General features: G+C 30.2%; 3 protein-coding genes across 3 annotated transcripts; all 3 read right to left on the reverse strand.

Moving 5' to 3' along the window:
- Positions 1-5,533: 5,533 nt before the first annotated feature.
- On the reverse strand, positions 5,534-8,902 carry HELRODRAFT_113916 (hypothetical protein; the record flags this gene model as incomplete). Its single annotated transcript, XM_009025371.1, has 9 exons — positions 5,534-6,385; positions 6,504-6,684; positions 6,805-6,966; positions 7,193-7,289; positions 7,456-7,559; positions 7,821-7,944; positions 8,027-8,171; positions 8,271-8,396; positions 8,479-8,902. The coding sequence occupies 9 exons, from the start codon at positions 8,900-8,902 to the stop codon at positions 6,300-6,302; spliced, it is 1,449 nt and encodes a 482-aa protein (XP_009023619.1). The 3' UTR covers positions 5,534-6,299.
- A 1,206-nt stretch (positions 8,903-10,108) lies between these two features.
- HELRODRAFT_177164 (hypothetical protein) lies at positions 10,109-10,825 on the reverse strand (the record flags this gene model as incomplete). The annotated part of the gene is made up of 2 exons (XM_009025372.1): positions 10,109-10,611; positions 10,762-10,825. 2 exons carry the CDS (start codon positions 10,823-10,825, stop codon positions 10,109-10,111), a joined length of 567 nt encoding a protein of 188 aa, XP_009023620.1.
- Positions 10,826-14,387: 3,562 nt separating this feature from the next.
- Positions 14,388-16,805, reverse strand: HELRODRAFT_177165 (hypothetical protein; the record flags this gene model as incomplete). The annotated part of the gene is made up of 4 exons (XM_009025373.1): positions 14,388-15,085; positions 15,219-15,336; positions 15,739-16,538; positions 16,757-16,805. 4 exons carry the CDS (start codon positions 16,803-16,805, stop codon positions 14,388-14,390), a joined length of 1,665 nt encoding a protein of 554 aa, XP_009023621.1.
- Between the last annotated feature and the right edge of the window lie 4,588 nt (positions 16,806-21,393).

Here is a 21,393-nt window from a genome sequence, read left to right on the forward strand (position 1 = left end):
AATTAAAATTAGGCCTATCTAACCTACCTATATAGCTACTTAATGTAATTGTGTATGCGTGTGTGTGCATGTGAGCATTCCTACTTAATGTTAAATTACAGAAAAAAAGAAGAAAACGTATCCCAGTCAGGCAGGTATTCTTTGCCACTGAATGAACGAACGTAGCCTGACATCTTCCATGATGAACTCCTCTGGAAGCTTCAACCTGAATGAAATGAAAAAATCCTATTTAATTAATTTATATGAAAATAGAGAAACGAACCGCGGTGAAATCCACCAGCCGGAAAAGCCAGCAAACTGGCAAAAAAAGAAACCGTTAAGAAACCGTAAAGTCGGAAGTTAGGGTTAAAGTTGAACGTAGGGTGACATCACAACCATTCTGATCCTCCACGACGAACTCTTCTGGAAGCTATAACCTGAATGAATGAACCTGAATGAACCTAGATGAATGGGCAAATCTTATTTATTTAATTAATTTAAATGAAAATAGAGAAACGCAAAGAAGCCGACCGGTCGGCAAAGAAAAGAACCGCAAAGAACGGTATCTATATAGGATTTATGCTCTATATAACTCTATATAACTCTATATAACTCTATATAACTCTATATAACTCTATATAACTCTATATAACTCTATATAACTCTATATAACTCTATATAACTCTATATAACTCTATATAACTCTATATAACTCTATATATCTCTATATAACTCTATATAACTCTATATAACTCTATATAACTCTATATAACTCTATATAACTCTATATAACTCTATATAACTCTATATAACTCTATATAACTCTATATAACTCTATATAACTCTATATAACTCTATATAACTCTATATAACCATGCATACTACCACATTCAATCAATAAAAATCCCACTAAAACCAGGAACCACCGCGTACCTGCTGAATGTATGATGTGAAACAAAAAAAAAAAACACAAAACAAAAATCACACCACCAAGTAGAGTAAAAGAATAGGATTCCCTAACCTACCTATGTAACTAAATTACCTTATGCCCTAGCCTACCTATATAGTAAATTAATTTTTACCTCACCTACCTATGCTTCATTAACTTAACTCTAGACTCATGAAGAAAGAGAAAAAGAAGTAAAACAGAACATAAAATACTACCACACAAACAAACATGATGTATGTATGAGCAACCGTTAAAGAACCCACCTAAAATTAAAAAAATACCCCCTACAAACATTCAAACCACCTACAAACATGCAAACTCTATATAACTCTATATAACTCTATATAATAAAATAAATAAAAATAAAAAAATTTTAAAATTAAAATAAATGAGATCAGGCAGACTGCTTCAAGCGAGGCAGAATGCCTGATCTGATTTTCATGTTGTCTCAGCTCCTCTATTTATACTCGTTTCAACCATACATTCTCATCATTTCAATCATTCGCATCAGTAAAAAACTTGTTTAATGTATATACTGCACTATTATACAGTCTTAACCACAATGCTAACCGTACTAAATTGAAGTCATCGAACGAACGCCTTCGAAACTTTCTGGTTGGCTGGTTGAATCTGCTATATTGCTTTTCATATAAACATATAATCTAATATAATATAATTTAATTATTTGTATAAATCGATTCCAGTCACTTTATATATATATATAATAAAAATTCATTATAAAAGCAACAGTAATCAGTGCTATATATGTAAGCACGCAGTTCAAATTTTTCGGGGAGAATTCAAAATTGTTTGAGACTACACCTTGCTTAACATCCAATTCCAAGCCGAGCCGAGCCAAGCCAAGCTGAGCCAATATGCATAGATTTATAAGCGCTTTTATGCTAAAATTTTGCTCGCTATATTTATATATTTTATAAATTCATTATAAAAACAACAGTAATCATTGCTATATATGTACGCACGCAGTTCAAATTTTTTGGGGAGTATTCAAAATAGTTTGAGACCACACCTTGCTTAACATCCGATTCCAAGCCGAGCCAAGCCAAGCAGAGCCAAGCCAAGCTGAGCCAATATGCATAGATTTATAAGCGCTATTATATTAAAATTTTGCTTGCTTTTTAAACGAATATCCCAATATAACAAATTCTCCATCCTATTTTAACTTTCTTTGATGCTTTTTAATCAGTCAGGTCACAAAAATCATTATCGATATCGCAATGAAATCAATTTGAAATTTTTTTTTAATTATTGATAAAATTTTTAAATTGCAGATAAAAATAACTAGTATATATAGTGTAGTAAAACGTTTAAAATTTTCTGAATTCAAAATAATTTGAGACTACACCATAACACAATTGTACAATTTGAATGTGTAAATACAATATTATAAATGTATTATAACTACGTGTATATATCTATCTATTTCTTTATTTAGTTCTGCCTGTGTATGATATTTTGTCAAATTTATTTGATAGGAATTGAATATAACTTTTATACCGGCTGATTAACTACCATGCAGTAAAATAACTACTGTTGACACCACTTCCTCCAACGATTTCGCAACGAATTGCCCATACCATATAATTAGAATAAACTCTTTTAATCAATGTTTAAATTTTTATATTGTCATTTATTCTTTCGTTTTTGTTTCTGTACTAATTTTCGTGTCAGATACAATAATTTAGTTTTTAAGTAAATTTTCATTTTCGTAGCTATACACAAACATGCCTACCTGTTGCATTAAAAATTGCATTAATAATAGAAATGAGAAAATTTCTGATGCATCTTTTCACAGGTTTATTTTCAAATTAACTTCACACTAAAATAAATGTAACAATATCCCTATACTCATTGAATAGAACTATTTTGTTTTACAATTACATATATTTTATTTTATAGACTATTATAATTTATAATGCTATCATGGATTACCATTTTATTATTAAAAGCAATACTTAAGAAATGCACAAGTTTCTGTAACAGTTTATAAAATTTCAGATTTCCTCAAAATGTAAAAATGCAAAACGATTGGATTAAGTGCATCAGACAGGAAATAAATGATTTCAAATGGCTTCCATCAAAAAATGCAAGAATATGCAGTGACCATTTCTGTAACAAAGATTATAAGGGTTATGATGGAGAAAGGAAGGTAATGCTGAAGAAAGCATTCCCATGTTTTCAAGTTAGTTATATTTATATGTCATCAGTTACACAAGGAAGCAATTCACATCATCATTGTACATTGCAACATTCTTATCTATACAAAAAATATAAAATGCATTCAACAATATCCCATGTATTTTATTAAAACTTAGAAAGGGCATAATGACATTGTGAATAATAAACCCTGCTTAGGACTGGGATCATCATCATCATCATACCAATCACCATTACAAGTAGAGTCAATTTTATATTAATGCTTAACAAGTTAACTAAATTGGCATAATCAAGTTTTTATATGAAATACGCATCAAGTATTTAATGTAACAAATAAATTAACAAAAAAATTTCTGGAAAAGTTTAAAAAAATTAGAACATATGACTCTGATCAAAAATCATTCGCGTTGACACTGCATTTGCATAGGCATAAAGCATATGATTATCTTTGGACAAATGGCTTACATCTTCCTCACACTAGGACATTAAGAAAGTAATCTTGTCATACCTGTTCAATAATTTTAATAAGATTGTTTCAAATAACTATTCTCAATGTCATTTCATTAACACTACATTAAAAGGTGGCTACAAAACATTGATGGTATGCCTGGGGTGATTTCTACAAACCTTATTGACTAATGGTGATGGGGATCCTCTGGAACTGTAGGATCATGACATTCAATCTAGTCATGCATTGAGAAATCAATCCTTGATATATTTGATAACAAACATTTATTATAATATAAGAATGAAAAAAGATGTAGGTGTAAGGCAAAATCTTACTGGAACTATTATTTTTAGCAATTTATGATTTATTTTTTTATTTATGACTTTATCCATTTTAAATGATACCGATATTTTTTATTATTATTATCCAAATTATACTCATGCCTATATAAATTAATTTGATTGTGGCTATTTCTATGCTTAATAATTTTATTTACTTGCCATAGGTATGCACAGCATTTAATAAATTAATGATAATAATTAATCAATCAATCTTCGTTTTGCGTCCAGAGAACCGGTTTCCCGAGGTATTAATAATTAATAACACAACATTCTAAGTGCATAAAATATAATAAATTAAAAGTACAATTTTTACAAACCTCATTGGTTATGGTGATGGGGATTCTTTAAAATTGAATGATCATGATCTAACAAGTCATGGATTGATGAATCACTGGAATCACACATTATCTTTAATAAATTTAATAACAACATGTACTACAATTTAAGAATGAGGAATATTTTGTAAAACATTAAATGAAAAAAAATTTAGTTTGAATCACTCATAATTAATAAATTTCAATTAAATTGCAAGTTAGCTTGGGGAGTTTGAAGCTTCAATTGAACAAATTACAAAATTGTTTATTTTATAAAATTGATTGATAAGTTCTTTAATACATTTATTTAATTTAGTATATTTTTTATTCCCAGACCTAAGCATTGTAAATAAAAATTTTAAAACCAATCAAGCAATAGAATAGGATCTTAGGAACAAGTGCTGTTAGGTTGTTAACTGTAGTGGTTGGTAGTTTCTAGTAGTCTAATCTGTTAATGTTCGTTAGTGTTATCTGTTATTTATTTCAATTAGTAATTAGAATCAGTAGAGTTTAGTTTTAGCTTAATTATAAGAGTTTAGTAATTTAATTACTAATTAGTCGTCGTTTAGTGTTGTTACAGTTAATGAGTTAATTAAGTCATAAGTGTTGTTGGTGGTTCACAAAAAAATTTTTTTATTTAAAATGCAAAAAGATACTTAACCGTCATACAGCAATATCTATCCTAAAACAGCATCTAGTACCTTTTAAAACATTTTGAAATTTTAAATAAAAGCAATTTTCCGAAATTAGTAAATATACGATCGTAACTTTTGACTTGGGCGATAAAAAATCATCCTCCAATTTCCCTCCGGAAGTAAGCTCCTTGTTCGACCGTCAAAAATGAGCGAAGGCCGTTATATTTATTCTAATTATATGGTTTGGATAATAATTTTTTAAATTATTATTGTAACAAAAAATAATAGGTAATTTAATAAAATATTATATACTCACAAAGCTATCTAAATAAATCAATATATATGTGGTTATCATATATATTTATATTTTTATATTCGACTAGAATTCATGTATAATTTGAATAAATTTGAGTATAAGACAATTAATTCGCGTAGAATCTTATGTTTAAAAACTTTCGAACGCACAATGGGTATTTAATTTCAACGACATATGCATTTATATTTTATATTTATACATTTAAATTTACTCAGTGGAATTTTAAGTATATGGTGGATGTTAAGTAAGATGCGGTCTTAAATTATTTTGAATTCTTTCAAAACAACTTGAACTGTTTACGCGTATATGTGCCAATAATCACTGTTATTGATATAACGAATTTATTTTATAAATATGCATAAAGTAACTAGAGTCAATGTATAAAACTAATTAGTAAGATTTCATAAATTAATTAGTAATTAATTAATACGTTTTCATAAAAAAACAATACTGTAGAACCAACCAACCAGTCAAAAGTTATATAACGGCGTTCGTCGTCTAGCAGCAAGTAAATAATTTACGAGAAAAATTAAACAATTTATAAAAATACTAGTCAAGATTTCTATCTGCATTTCAAATTCACTTTTTAGCCTCTAATTTCGGTTCCTTCATGTTCAGAATAGATATTATATAATTTAATATATATCTGCAGTATTGTATGATTTCTATCGAATTGTGGCCATTAATCAATTTAAGTTTAAATTGAATAATGCCAACAATTCAGTATAATTCATACAATAGTGTCTAAATTATGGTCTCCTTCCAACATAATATACATATATACATGTGTATGGCAAAATTACGACGTAAATCTTATATATGTTCGTAAAGAAATTTACAATTTCACAATACACACACTAAGAAATGTTTGTTATATCGGATGAACGAACTACATGTTTTCTAAATGTAACCATCATCATTCAACAAGTTGAGAAAATAGAAATATGATAAGAAACATGACACGCGGACATGAAGTCATTCATACTACATTGATACTACACATGCATGCCAGACACTCAACTCAGCAATGCTAAAAATTATGATTTAAATAATTTTCTACCAATCATTAAAAAATTGTTAAAACTAATTTAATGAAAAATTGACAAGTGAACGTAGCATGGAAAGTTTTAGAGAAGCCATCAATCTTCCAAAATTTTATTTGTTAATTCGTTCTTGCCACCCGGCGCGCAGAAAAATAATTTCTGGACAAAGTTGTTCATCCCGTCTGTCAAAATTGAAAATGTTTTGAAATTTATTGAAAAACATCTTTAAATTATTTACATTTTGAACGTAAAATTGACCTATCAGTAACATTTTTTAATATTTGAAACCATAAAACTTACCAATAGCATTATTTTTAGTAACGAAATCTGGGCGCCAGAGTACAAACGCGGCATAGAACGCAGAAGCCACCAAAACAACGATGACGAAAATCAGAGCAGACGCCTGAAAATTTGCTACCAATGGTACTATCGTTATGATGGTGAGAGACACGGCGTATATTAGGAGGACGAACAACGGCATCTGGAAATGAAATGAAATAAAATAATTAATAACAAATACTTAAAATCGGTTCTTAATTTAGACAAATTATCTCATATATGTTTTAAATTTTTGTCTCTAAAATTTAATTTTATAACTAACCTTCAATTTATCCTTATAAACATCTAGATTTTTTCTCTCCTTCAGCCTGATACGTACAAGACCGAGAATGACGATGAGCTCGCAGATGGCGTAGCAAAATGTCAGGTTCTTAATTATGGAGTCCAACGTGACAAACCAAATGAACACCAGGATAAGTATGCCCTGGAAGTATTGCAGAGTTAATTGTTCAAATTTGGTTTAAATAAAAAGATAGTGATCCATAAAAATAAACTTTTCAACATGGTTGCTAATACTACTGACGATGTTCTACTACTTCTACTACTACCACTACTACTGTTGCTGCTGCGTCTACTACCGCGGCTGCTGCTGCTACTACCGCTATTCCTACTGATAATACTTTTGCTATTAATAATAATATCAATAACACCTGGGCGATAACAGAAATGACAGGAGTGAAATAGGAAAGGCTGACGTAAGATATCATCTCTGGCAAATGGCCCGCCCTTGCCCCGGCAAATGCAACGCTGAAAATTAAAAAATCTCTTAGCGATAAATACGTTCAACATTTTTTCATTTGAATAGTTTAAAAAAAGATACAATTGATTACATTTTTAATAGAAAAAATGTAATAATTAAATAAATAAATGATACATAATTGTAGCATATAATATAGAAAATGAAAATATTCACCGTGATCCCACAAGGATGCCTGAGTTGAAACTGGCACATGCTGTCACTGCAATGCAGAGGGACATGACCCAGGCCAGTGGAGTCCATACTCTCAACCCCACGCTCTAAGTTCATATGTTAAATTTCTCACTAAATGTTTTTACTTAAAATTATATTTTAGCTTAATTCTGAAAAGTTTCTAAAATTTTTAAAAGCGAAAGGCTGAAAAAACTATTTTTAAGTAGTCTACAGAGATTTAACAGTTAAATCATTTTGTTTGCACTACACTTTAAATGATTTATTACGTTTTGAATTAGTAAGTTCACATCAATTTTAATTCAATTAACGGAAATAAATTCTAAAAATAGTTTTGTTAGATTTCTGACCACAGCAACAGCGTCCGACTTGAGTACTCCTTCCTTCCCTAAGACCACCAAGTAAGAATAGTTGACCAGCGTGTACAAAATCGTCAACGTCAGACTGCTCACTACGATCGATATTGGAAGCGTTCTGTCGCAAGTTTAGCAACGAAATTGAATCGTTATTTTATTTGGATCAATTTTATTTACTGAAATAAAAGTGTCAGTCATACCTTTTTGGATTTTTGACTTCTTCGACGAGAACGTTGAGTGCATTCCAGCCTGAGTAAGCAAAGACAGTCGAGTAGAAGGACATGACGATATCTCCGACGCTGGTGGCTGAATGATGGAATGGCTCGCTCAAATTTTCAACATCACCTTGCCAGGTTTTTATGAATTGAATAGAAGAAAACACAAAATCAAGCCAAAAAATTTGAACTACAGATTAAAATTAACTATCCAAATTTGAATATTCACCCTTAACTACGAAATATATCCCAGATGCAATTATACATAACAAGGTGGTGATCGTAATACTCGTCATGAAGCTCTGACCTCTTGCTGAAAATTTAACACTTCTGTAGTTTAAAGCACACATGGACACTGGGTTGAGTGAAGTTATCAAATGGCATTCATTTATATTATTGAAAAAGTAATATACTTGAATTAAAGATAGCATGCGTACTTGTCATAAAACTAGCGACACATAATACAGCTTTGGTAGGTACTTGACAATCTGGATAGAGAGGTTTCAAAATGTACCTTCCAAGCAATACTGCTTTGAACGAATTACTACCAGGTCTTAAGAGTAGAAGATAAATTGAGAGTTGCATGAATCCAAAATACGGGCTGTACATTTCTGACAAATAAGCATATTCTGCACCAGCCGATGGAAAATTAACTCCGAGTTCAGCGTAGCAAAGAGCACCAAACAAACTGTGAATGCCGCCAATAATCCAAATAATTAATGTAAGGCCAGGAGAACCCGCATGCATGAGGACCCCCTGTGGGGTGATGTAGATGCCCCCTCCAACCACCAGCCCTATGATGATGGCCATACCATGCGCTAATCCCAATTTTCTTTTTAATTTTATTTTCTCTTCGGCCATTTATTAGTTTAAAATTACGATTTAATTGAGAACCGTTATATCAAGTTCGGTCCATGATGCGAATAAAAGTTATTTCAGTTTATGGTTTCTTTTCATAATATCATGAAAGTATTTAATACTTGAAAAAATTATAAAAAAAGCACTCGAATATAAAATTTTTAACGTATGATGTGATTAAAAAGATTTTCAAATTTTTCGTGTTTGCGATTCATCACGCTTATATAGAGACAGCAGAACCTATCAGCAGAGTTGAAAAGTTCAAAGTTCATTCAATACGGATGCCAACATCTCGAAGAAGCTGGCCGTAAATTTTTAATGGCAATTTTTTTAAACAAATTAAAAATTCAACGCGTGTCTTTTATCAAGTTTTATACAACTTCTAACAAAAATAATAAATAATATCCTTCTAATACGTCATCATTTCAACAAAATCGAGACAACGCAAAAAAATTTTGTAGTTTTAATCCAATTTTACAACTCAGTTTCGGCTATATCCGTCGGAATTAAGTTGTTTCATATTATATTATATTAATTATTTTGTTAATTTTACATTAAGAAGTGAACAAAAATTAAATTATGGAATTTGATTTGGCTATATGAGATATTTTTCTTGAAACTTTCAGTAAGCATTTTTAAAAAATGAGTTTAAAAACATATTTCTTCTATTTTCTATATATTTCTAACATCGAGTGGTCTACGCGTCAATCCTTAAAACTAACAGTTGCTAGTAGGAATTACATTTTCATTTGATATTTTTAAAATAAAATTACAACTCCTGAAAGAAAATGTTGTTTTAATCTTCTGGAATAATTTAAAAAACTAAAGGTGCGGTCACACTTTTTTTCATAAAAATAACCAATGTTCTTCTGCAAAGGACAAAATAACAATTATGGTACTTTTTGAATATTTCAAACATTAAAAAGTTATAAAAACATAATTACATAATTAATTATAATTAATTACGTCATTATTATGGTTAAGCTTTTTATCTAACTTGTAAATTCTTTTAATGTTGAAAATAATTAATAACAACTAACTCGATTGCACGCTAAATCTAAATGTAATAACAATAAATAAATAATATTATTTATAACAATAAATAAATAAGTCGTTTGCATATTAAACGTGATTTCACCGTCTTAATTCAAGCAGTGTCAAAGTTAAATTCATTAAATGAATTGTCTTCATTTGTGATCATCATATAAATTAGTTTGCAGGCAAGGTGCATGTCGAAAAAGCCTCATTCCAAACAAGGTCTGGAGAACAAGGCATCACAAAACACTGACCCCACTGGGAACATTGGACAAATTTAGTTTTGTCATTTTCAAGTGAAAAGTGAAATTTGTTTTGGAGAGCGTTTTCGGGTGTGCAGGGGTTTTTGTCTTCGCAGTTGTATCCAGGAGTAGCTGGTGTGGTCGCCGTGGTGGAGGTTGTCGCTTTTTTGGTGGTAGTGGCTTTCGTGGTTGAGCTTATTTTATTAACGGTAGTTGTTTTTGTAGTGACGACGTTCTTTGGTTTTGTAGTGGTGGTTTTCACGAAGATTTTTCGAGTTGTGGTTTTAATAATTTTATTATAATTATTATTGTTATTGTTTTTGTGGTTGTGGTCATCTTCATGGCCACCATCATCATCGTCATCATCATCTTTACTATCATGATCATTACCTCTTTTGTTATTATTATTATTATTCATTTTGCTATTATTCTCACCTTGAGAAATAATATAAATAATAATAATAATAATAAAACCAAATAATAATAATAAAATCAAATAATAATAATTGTGAAAAATTGAGCAATTTTAAAAATCAATTTTCCGTGCACGTGTGAAAAGATTTATTATTTCAAATATTGTCTCACCTTCGTACTTGCAGATCACAGCTGCAAAAAGTCCAAAGAACAAAAATAGCTTCAGGCTGTTCATTCTTTGGATACTGCTTTTTTACGATATCAGTATAATAAAATAATAATAATATAATTTAATAATAATATATTGGTAAAAATATCAATTAAAAAAAAATTTAAACAACTTATAATCAACAAAAACTTACAATAAAACACTAAATTATATTTAGTGAACCACAAAAAAACGACAAACTTAAGCACAAACTTTTTGAAAATTTATATCAAGTCAAATAGTCAAATAAATAAATATACAAATAAGTAAGCAAATAAATAAATGATAATATATACAAAATAACAAATGAAAAATGTGACTCAAACCTTAGGAAATCCTTAGCCAACAAAACAAGGAAGACTGGATGTATTAGATGGGTTTTCGATGATGTATGAACATTATATACAACATTGCCCGTTTACGGTTGACTGAATCTCATTTGACGTGTATGTAAAATATAGTTTTATACAGATGTATATTGTTTTGTAAACTTTGTATATGTTTATAATTAATAATATTAATAATGTTATTAATGTTTTTATTGTTGCTAATGTTTGTTATTATTATTATTATTATAATTATTATTATTATTTATTTATTAATTAACGTAACAAGTATTTTTGTTAGTGTTAAGCTATATTATCGTTAGTGTTGAAATTTGCTGCCTGAGGCTCTGATAGCCGTAAAACCCAATAATAATAATAATAATAATAATATAATAATAATAATAGTAATAATAATATAATAATAATAATAATAATAATATAATAATAATAACGAGAACATACTTTTATTTCCATTTTAAAACCTACATTGTAATTATAAAGTTAAAATAATAAAACTTATAATGTGAATTATTCAGATATTCTACAATGCTACAACAACAACAATAATAACAATAATATAATAACATAGTCATGGCTTTGAGTGCAAATCATAATTATAAATATTATTCATAATAATCCTAAGACAATAATAACACTGTAAACGTAAACACTACTTCTACTACTACCACTACTACCACAACCACCACTACTACTATTACTACTACTACTACTATTACTACTACCACTACTGCTACTACCACTACTACTACTACTACTGCTACTACTACTACTACTACTTTACTAAGTAGTAGTTGTTGTTGTTGTACTATTAATTGTTGTTGTAATAGAGGTGGGAATGGTAGTAGTTAAATTATTATTATTTTAGTAGTATTAATAGTTTTAGCAGAATTGAGTTGTTACCACACAAATTGTACTGCAGCACTTACTAAATAACTACCTACAATAGTTTTTTTTATGAATTGCGTTGTTTTAATTTGCGGATTACTGATTCTAAATAACTTAGAAGTTATCTAGCCATTATGTTATAAAAAAATCGTTGATTCACTTTTAAAAATTAAATCAAAATAAGTATTCAGTGTGTTATATATTATTTCTTCTTGTCTGCTCAAATATTCTACTCAAATTATTTTCTAAATTAAATGTTTAAAAAACATTGACAGAACATTGTTGAAAATGATAAAATATTCAAAAAACATTAAAAAAAATTGAGGCAAAATAAGTAGAGAGAAAATTTGGAGCATACTTCGTAGTAATGACACGAACTAGATCCATTACAATAGGAGGAATGATTTGATCTACCACTTGGCCACCACAGACATCCACTGGCACCTTCAATTACTGCAGAATTATTTTCCTGGTTGCCAACAGTACCATTTTGATTAGTAGTGGTGTTCCAACGAACGATGACGTCAAAGCCTCATTGATTCCTCATTGATTGACAGACCCATGCACAGAATGCTAGAGTCCGAATAAATATCTTGCTCTTACAGTTGTATTGCCATGCTTCCAATTGAAGAATTGACGAGACTTCTAGACCGTACCTATGTCTAAGTGTTGTTGAAGATAATGTTGTTGCGAGTTTGATGTCATTGATGTTGCTTTGATTGATGTTAATGTTATTTTTTATCAGATTTTGGTAAATCATATTAGTGATAACAGAATTTTTGGAAAAAATTGTAAAAATTTCCCCCAGTCTAATTTCCACATCTTGCGTTGTTTAGGATGGTATCGTAATGATAGAACCGTTGGTACTGTTAACTAAACTTAAATTATCATCATCGTCGAGAAGAAACAAGATGGCGGCATTAATGACGTCATTATCTGCTCTTGGAGCATCCATTCCACATGCCTACTTTCCAGTGCTGATATAAACCGGCCTGAAACAATCGCCAGTTGTTGCCATAAGAACAGCTATAATCAAAAATAAAAAAAATGAAAATTGTAATATTTCTCAAATAAATCATCTTGGACTATTATATTTCTATATCATTATCAACTTAAATAAACTTTATAAAATTCAGCATTTTTGGTAGCCATCGTATGTGCAACAACCCAACTAGAGCAGTTACTCAAACGTAGAAGTTGTTTAAACTCAAATAGCAGTATAACGACGCTCAACCGTTTGCAAAAGTGTGGTCATACTATCGACTAAGACTTTTGAAGTTTCCGAGCAACACATTTTTTTCTAAATATAAATGTTCGGTTGTTTTGAAAAAATAAACGAAAAAAAAGCAAATGTAAACATTACAACACCATCATATGTAAAAACTAACGCAAACACGGCAAGAAAAAGTTTATTTGCTAAGGCCTATGTATTTTGTTGCGGTTAAAAAAATTGAAAATTTTAAAATTTGATGTTAAGCACATCTTTGTTGAGACAAACATTCATGTTCGTTTTCACACTAATTTATTTTTAAAACATTCTCGGGTCCAGAATTTTTCAATGGGGATGATTCTAATTTGAAAATCATTTGAACTTTTTTGGCTGATTGTTGTAAACTCCCGTTTAATACCGTGTTTTGGTTATGGAGGATAATTTTCTTTGCAAATTTCCGTTTACTTAATAACTATAATTTACACAGAATTAAAAATTTTTTTTCATGGTCTGGCGGGGGACGAATACATCCCCGCATTCCCCTAATCCACCATGGTCGAACCGGACTAAAAATTGAAAATCATTAATTGTAAAGATTCAAGATGGTTTCAACCGAATGATTGAAGTTAAAAATCACACCAAAATAGTTATTTTATAAAAAGTTGTCATCACTTATTGGTTAAAATTTTTTTTACTTTCAATGAAAATTTGTTTCACATGAATAATACACTTGGTCAGATCTCCACACTTTAAAAGCCTGTGTCGAGCATAGCCTGCCACAATAGAAAACAAAAAAAAGTTCGTGAAGAGTCGTTGGTATTTATAAATTTTTTCTGCTGTTTTTAAATAAAATTATAAATGAGTAATTGTTCTTTTGTTCGTCGTTCTACCTTCACGTAAATCAAGTCAATTGCTTCACAAATGAACGAGATGCAATCAAATCAATTAAATAATGTAGTTTTGCTCATGAACAACATATAGGAATGTTAACATCGTTTGAAACTGCTGATTTATGTTATACAGTAGAACATTTCTCTATAGGCTATCGCATGACAAATTAAATTTGAAATTAAATTAATGATAAACAGCGCACGCGTAATGACAAAGGGCATTTTTAGGAGGGCATTTTAAAAATTTTTTAAATCGTTCATTCACGGACGCAGAAGTAATCTGTCGAACTCCAGACAGTTCCAAAGGGACAAGTTTCTACGAGGCATTGTTTCTTCTTTCGACGATCGCATGAAACAAACTGATGGGGGTCTCCGTCGTATGCAAAAAATCTCTGACCACGCAGTAGGAAATAACGTAAGATGCATGGGTTGTATTTGCCGCAGTTGTATTTGCCGATGTCTACCTCAAACATTCTAGTAGTAGCAGAAGCAGCGGCAGTTGTATTAGTTGTAGTAGTAGTAGTAGTAGCAGTAGTAGTAGTAAAAGTAGTAGTAGTATTAGTAGTAGAGGTAGCGTTAATAGTAGTAGTAGTTTTAGTTGTAGAAGTATCTGTAGTACTAATAATACTACTACAAGTAGTAGTATTATTATTAGTAGTAGTATTAGTAGTAGTAGTAGTAGTAGTAGCAGCAGCAGTGGTAGTAGTAGAAGTAGTAGTGGTTGTAGTACTGATGGTAGTAGTGGTAGTATAAGTGAGTGTAGTAGTAGTAGCAACAGAAGTAGAAACAGTTGCTGCTACAATTGCAGCAGTCTTTGTCATCAATTCTGTAGCCAGAGTAGCGTACGATATATTAATATTTGTTGAACTGGTAATGTTAGCAAAGTTGGAAGTGTTTTGAATGGTTGTACTGTTCTCATTATTCGGCATGACGCCTTTGATATTAGTGAAGCTTCCTGAGTGTCATTTTTAAAATAATATCAAAAAAGATTGTTATAAAATTGATTAATTTTATATAATTAATTATTATTGAATAACTAATTATGACTGAAAAAATGGTGATTGAATTGAAGTTTTAAAAGATAATACTTGATCCAACGAAAGGTTTTGTATTAGGGTTGATGATGTAGGTAAAATTCTTGCCTTTGCAATAAGATTTAAGTTTTATTGATAGAGTCGATAAATATGATTGAGATGGTCGAGTAATCTGTAGAAAAAAAGATTTGTAAATCGATTGAAATACTCATGCCCTGGGGTTTTTTGTCAATAAATGGTAATTTTTTAGGAAATTTGTTACTTTTATTTTAAATTTTTTTTTATAAAATTTTAGATTTTGTAAGTTTAATAATAGTCAAAAAATAATTGAATGACTAAAAATTGAATTCATTAAACTTAGGGATAAGTATAATTGTTTGTATGTGATTCTTCTGACTGATAGATAATACGTATGAGATTTTGACACTTTGTATTGAGCAGCTGGTCTCATATTGTTCATTTATCAATTGATTTTGTATTATAGAATAAAATACCTTCGTCCGTAATAATACATTCGGGAAATAATTATTACCAGACGTTATCAAAAATCTCGTCAGAAAAAAAAATCAAAAACCTCGTAATATAAACATGATCTGGAGACGGTAGAAGGCATCAAAATTTTGGAATAAGCATTTATATTTCCCCACCACATGCATCTGCCAGCGTTATTTTTCATCAACGTTTTAATGGCGTCATTAGGAGTGTTGCGAGTAGTTGAATTGTTTTCAATCTTGAAGACGTTGAATCCTTTACACATGTTGTTTGTCACTGAGTTGCAGATCAGGGCACAGAATGCCAGCAAGCTACATGTCTCGTCACGGTTGCAGTTGGAGTTATTCTCAGATGTTGGAGATTGAAAAATTGTTGAAAGTACATGAGCGTATGCAGATCTAACTTTCTCATGTGAGGATGTGATTGCAATGTTAACGTCATTTAAGCTAGTCAAGTTTGTGCTTGCGTCATTAAAGGCCAACTTTGCGTGGATCATTTTAGTGATGATCGAATTCCTATTAAACACGTTAAAAATGTCTCTTAATAAAAAATTTGCAGTATTGTTTTCATGGATCGTACTGTTGAGATACGTCGAAATATTTGAATTTGTTGGAACTGTTTCATAATTACTACTGCTCTGGTTATCCTGGTTGAAAAGAAACAAAATTGTAGCTCTGATGATGTCATTAAGTACTCCCGGTGTATCGAAGCGGCAGACCACCTTACTGTTGCCACTGACAACTGCTTTGAAACAACTGCTGCGTGACACTGTCACAGGACCTGCTGGAAATGTTTCATTGGATTTTGCGGCCACACCCAAAGATGATTGGATAACTATGAGAAAAACTGTAAGAAAAACCTGAGAAAATCCTAAAAAAAGTACTGAATTTTTATAAATGTGATTAGTGAACTATTAGTTTGAACAGTTGTAACGGGAAATGACTGTTGAATATGTTTTATAAAGCCAACGACCGGTAGCCATCACTGATCCATGTGATCAAATGTTATGTTATTTATAGTTTGATGTCTTTAACGATATCAAATAATAATCAATTTTAGAAAATTAAATGTTAATATGTAACAAAAACCGCATCACCTACTTGTTAGCAGCAGAGTTATTACAATGTTACAGGCAATTTTCAATACCATTTTTGATTTTATATATTTTATGAAATAAACTGAAAGACAGTTCTCCAGTTTTTCATCGCAGTGCTACACTGAATTAACTTATATATAGAGTGATATTCGGTGGACCAAGTCTTCCAATGATTGTTACCATTTTCAAATCTTGTCCCGAAGACTTAATTGATACGACTGAACTTAAAAATTGAAACTTAATTGCCGGGGTGACACTAATACATCTGAAATAATACACTGATCGGTTCATGTGAGTGCGTTTTGTAACTTAAGACAAAAATAAAGCCGATAATAATACATGGGAAATCAATTTATTTTTTAAAAATTTCTAAAAATTTAAAAATTTGCCATCAAGATATCTATAAATCAAGCAAACAGCGCCGGCAACCGTTTCAAAGAACAAACAGTTTAAAATGTTCATGTGTTTGAACAGTGAAGTGCTTCCTGCTGTAGTCATTGCTGCTTTTTTCATTGTGTACGTTTTGAAGTGATGTATCATAGCGGTTTTGTTAAACGATAAAAAACTGTTAAGTTTGTTTTCAGATGACACTTAAACAAATTTGAGGTGTTTAAGCTTACTGTTAAACTTATAGTTGCCAAACTAGGAAAATTGCCTAGGTTGGACTTTGGTCTACTGGAGCCCCACTTAGAATAAATCGTAAAATTACGTAAATGTATCAAAAGATGATTTTTTTAAATTACATAAGCGATAAGATTTTCTCTACATAATTTTCTTTTGAGATGAATTCAAAATTCAATTTTGCATTTCAATGAAGAAAGCATTTATCTCGGTGAGATCTAAAATAAAATGAAAAAATGTTAGTATAATTTGAGAATGCGCGTCAGTTCACGTGCGAGTTGACAATTGTGTTTTATTTGGAAAAAAAATATTTAGGAAAGTTACGTGAAATTTTTAAGGTGGCTGTCTACTGTATATATTACCTACGCATTGCTGTTTAAAAACAAATTCCATTTAACATGATAAAATTAATAGCTTTGCATTTTTGTTCGTTTTTTAGACAACATAATTCACATGTTCGAGACTTTGCCTCATTTTTTTAACGTCAGATTCGTTCTCGTGATCTCGCTACTAGTTAATCTTCATGATATAAACCCACGATTTTTTCATTTGAAAATTTTATTAAAATAATTTATAAATAAAAATCTTTTTTGACAATTACCACTTGAAAAACAGTTTTTAAAATAAAAAAGTGGCAGTAGCAATAATTCAGGCATAGACGCATGCGTACATCAGAGAACTCCAAGCAGTGCTAGCGGAGCATGACATGACTTGACACGAGTAATCAGTAGTTCCACACCGAATATAATCAGAACTGCTGCTGTCGGAAGCGAAAAAATATTGGTAACGTTCTCTGTAGTAAGGAACGCATGCTATGTTGTCGACACAGTTGAACTTTCCCAGGCTCCAAGTGTGTCCTAAATGAGATAAATGTGGAAAGATATCGTTTGTGGTTATGCTTTCGAGTAAGTATAATGAAGAACAGCATTCACAAGTACAATTTGAATGTTCCTACTCATAATAAGTTATTTGTAAAATTATTGTGTTGTGATTATTTGACTTAGACTTCATGTGTATGTATTTAATAATTTATGTGTATCAATCAATCAATGAATCAATTATTTTATAAAGCGCTATTTCAGCAATGTTCAAAAGCGCTCCTCAATGAATTTCGCAAACAGATGGGTTTAGAGATCTGCTCTGAACATCGTAAGTGACGGAGAAGTAGTCAGAGAAAGAGGTAGAGAGTTCCAGAAAAAAGAGCCAGAAAAAGAGTGCTTAACTCGAGTTAAGAAGAAGTGAGAACAAGAAGACTTTCGTAAGCCGGCGCGTTTAGGTTCAATTATTATATCTGATTAGTAATTAAAAAATAATTTAGAATGAGATTTATCCATAAATGTGCAAATTTTAAAAACTATTCTATATTTTATAAGTAGCCAGTGCAAAAGAACAAGATATAGAAATATATTAGAAAAGAAAGGGGCACGAGCAAGTTTTATTTAAAGGATAGAGTGTAGAATCAGGAAGACCATAGTAGAGCGAGTTACAATAATCAATCCTAGATAAGACTAAAGAAGTAACAAGAAGGAGATTAGTAGGATGGTCAAGAAAAGGCAAAAGTATTTATTCTACGTAGATGAAAGTGAGAACTTCTAACAACACATTTAATCTGAGTAGAAAGAGACATGTTAGAATCAAAAATAAAGCCTACACTACGAAACTTGTGAAAAACATCAAGAGTTTAAAAATCAAGTAATATAATAGAACGAATAGTAATAGGGCGTTTAGATTTATTAAAACATATTAATTCAAACCAAACGATAATTGAAGAAAGACATAAAGATAGATTATGAAAAACACTTTTGAGATTAGATGGAGGAAAAGAAGAATATAAGAATCTTCCGTAAATAGTTGACTAGTGAAGGAAAAAATACTAATAATACGAGGTAGTTCAGACGTAAAGAGTATAAATTGAAGAGGGCCAAGGATAGAACCCTGAGGTACCCAAAAGTAAGAGTAGAGGAGTTAAATGTAGAAGTATTAAGAACAACAGAAGAAAAACGATTACAAAGATAAAAAGAAAACTAAGATAGACAAGAATCAGTAATATTAAAAGAAAGATCTAGCAGCCTCAAGAGAATAGTATGATCAACAGTATCAAAAGCAGAGGAAAAGTCAAGAGCAAGAAGAAGATTAAAATTACGATTGTCACTACTATTGTATCAAATAATTTACTTCTTAAAATCTTAAAATGAATTTGCTTTTAAGTAAACTGAATAATCAAAAATTTCAACAAAAAAATTAGTAAAAAAATGAAGTTAGTAAAAACATTGTCTGTGCTTACCAAAGTCAACGCAGACCAATGCAACTATTAAAGCAAATACCGACAAGTTCTTTTTCATCATTGAAAATCTTTAAAACATTAAGTTCAAATATTTAAAATAATAATATAATATGTAATATGATGAAATATTAATTATATAATAAAACAATATAATCAAATGTAAGAATGTATTAAAATATCAATAGCTAGTAAATGATATGTAAATAATGTTTCGATCAAAAATTAATGTTGAATATTTTAGAAGCCAAACCTTTCCAAAATTCCGTTCCGATGAATGAGAAGTTCAAATTGCTGTAAGAACAAACCGACACATTGTTTATATATACAGGAATGAAGAGTAATTAAAAATAAATTCTTAGGAAGCATGACAGCAAATGAATGTCATTGTTTGTTGAAGTAAATTACACGCGTTGGTAATTTCTTCTTTGGGACTTTTTATCCCATATTATCCAACCCAAACAACTGATTGCCCATGAACGAAATTTTAACCATTGTTGTTTTAATAATTTTAAGTAAATATTCTAAGTAATAATTTTAAATAATTATTTTGATTAATAATTTGCTCACTATTAATTATTTGTATTATTAGTATTAATATCTCCAGTTGGCATTCAATCATTCACTTATTTCATATTTAACTCCGAGCACAATTTTGCATAACATACAAACTTTAATACAGATTTATAACGTTTTAAAAATTTCCTACACTTTTAATATGTATATAATTCATTAATACAGCAACTACAGTATAATTGTTAAGATTGTAGAATATTAGTGCTATAATTTGCTGCAACAACATGGATTCTTCAGCTGAGTATTATTGACATCGCTTAGGTTAAAAAAATCACATTACGATTGTTCGCAAAGCAAGACGAGAAAATACTACTTCAACTACCGCTACTACTGCTACTATTACTGCTGCTGTTGCTCTAACTACTACTACTACTACTACTATTATGCTACTACTACTACTACTATTATGCTACTACTACTACTATTATACTACAACAACAACTACTACTACTATTATACTACTACTACTACTACTACTACTACTACTACTACTAGTACTACTACTACTACTACTACTACTACTACTACTACTACTACTACTACTACTACTACTACTAGGTACTACTTATTACAACATAATATCACAAATTAGGAAAACAGTGTTAGCCTTATTTTAAAATTTATCCAAAACGTTCTCATAAACTTCTTTAAAAATCAGACGGAAATATTTACATCTCTATAGTTTTGGCAAGGCATTCCACATGGATGGTCTAGCCAGGCAGAGGAATATTCCTAGTCCCAATCATAAACTCTAATTTATTAATAGCCGTCCAATCAGATGGCGTAAGCAGGATAAAAATTATCCTTCGGTAAATTCCTCATTTGCACCTTTCCAATGAGATTTCAATATCTTGGCACCCTTATACAAATAAGCATGAATTCATTTCTACAATTTTTCACAGTTTTCAAAACCCTTATTAATGTTAGCTTAAATTTTTTTAACGAACTCTTTTTTGAGTGCGCATGACAAATTTATAATAAGAGCAACGTCAATTAGTTTCTATTTTATTTAACTATTTATTGTTATTCAAAACTTCTATTTGAATTTTTTATAAAGTTTTTATTGAAGGGTTTCTTGAAAATGGGTCCTTTTAAAAGGCAACTGTCCGAGGATTGGCCTCCCCCTTGCCCCGCCACTGCTTCAAATTTCAGCCACCCCCTTT

This window comes from Helobdella robusta (genome assembly GCF_000326865.2).
Source record: "Helobdella robusta unplaced genomic scaffold HELROscaffold_41, whole genome shotgun sequence".
In the NCBI taxonomy this organism is placed as follows: Eukaryota; Metazoa; Annelida; class Clitellata; order Rhynchobdellida; family Glossiphoniidae; genus Helobdella; species Helobdella robusta.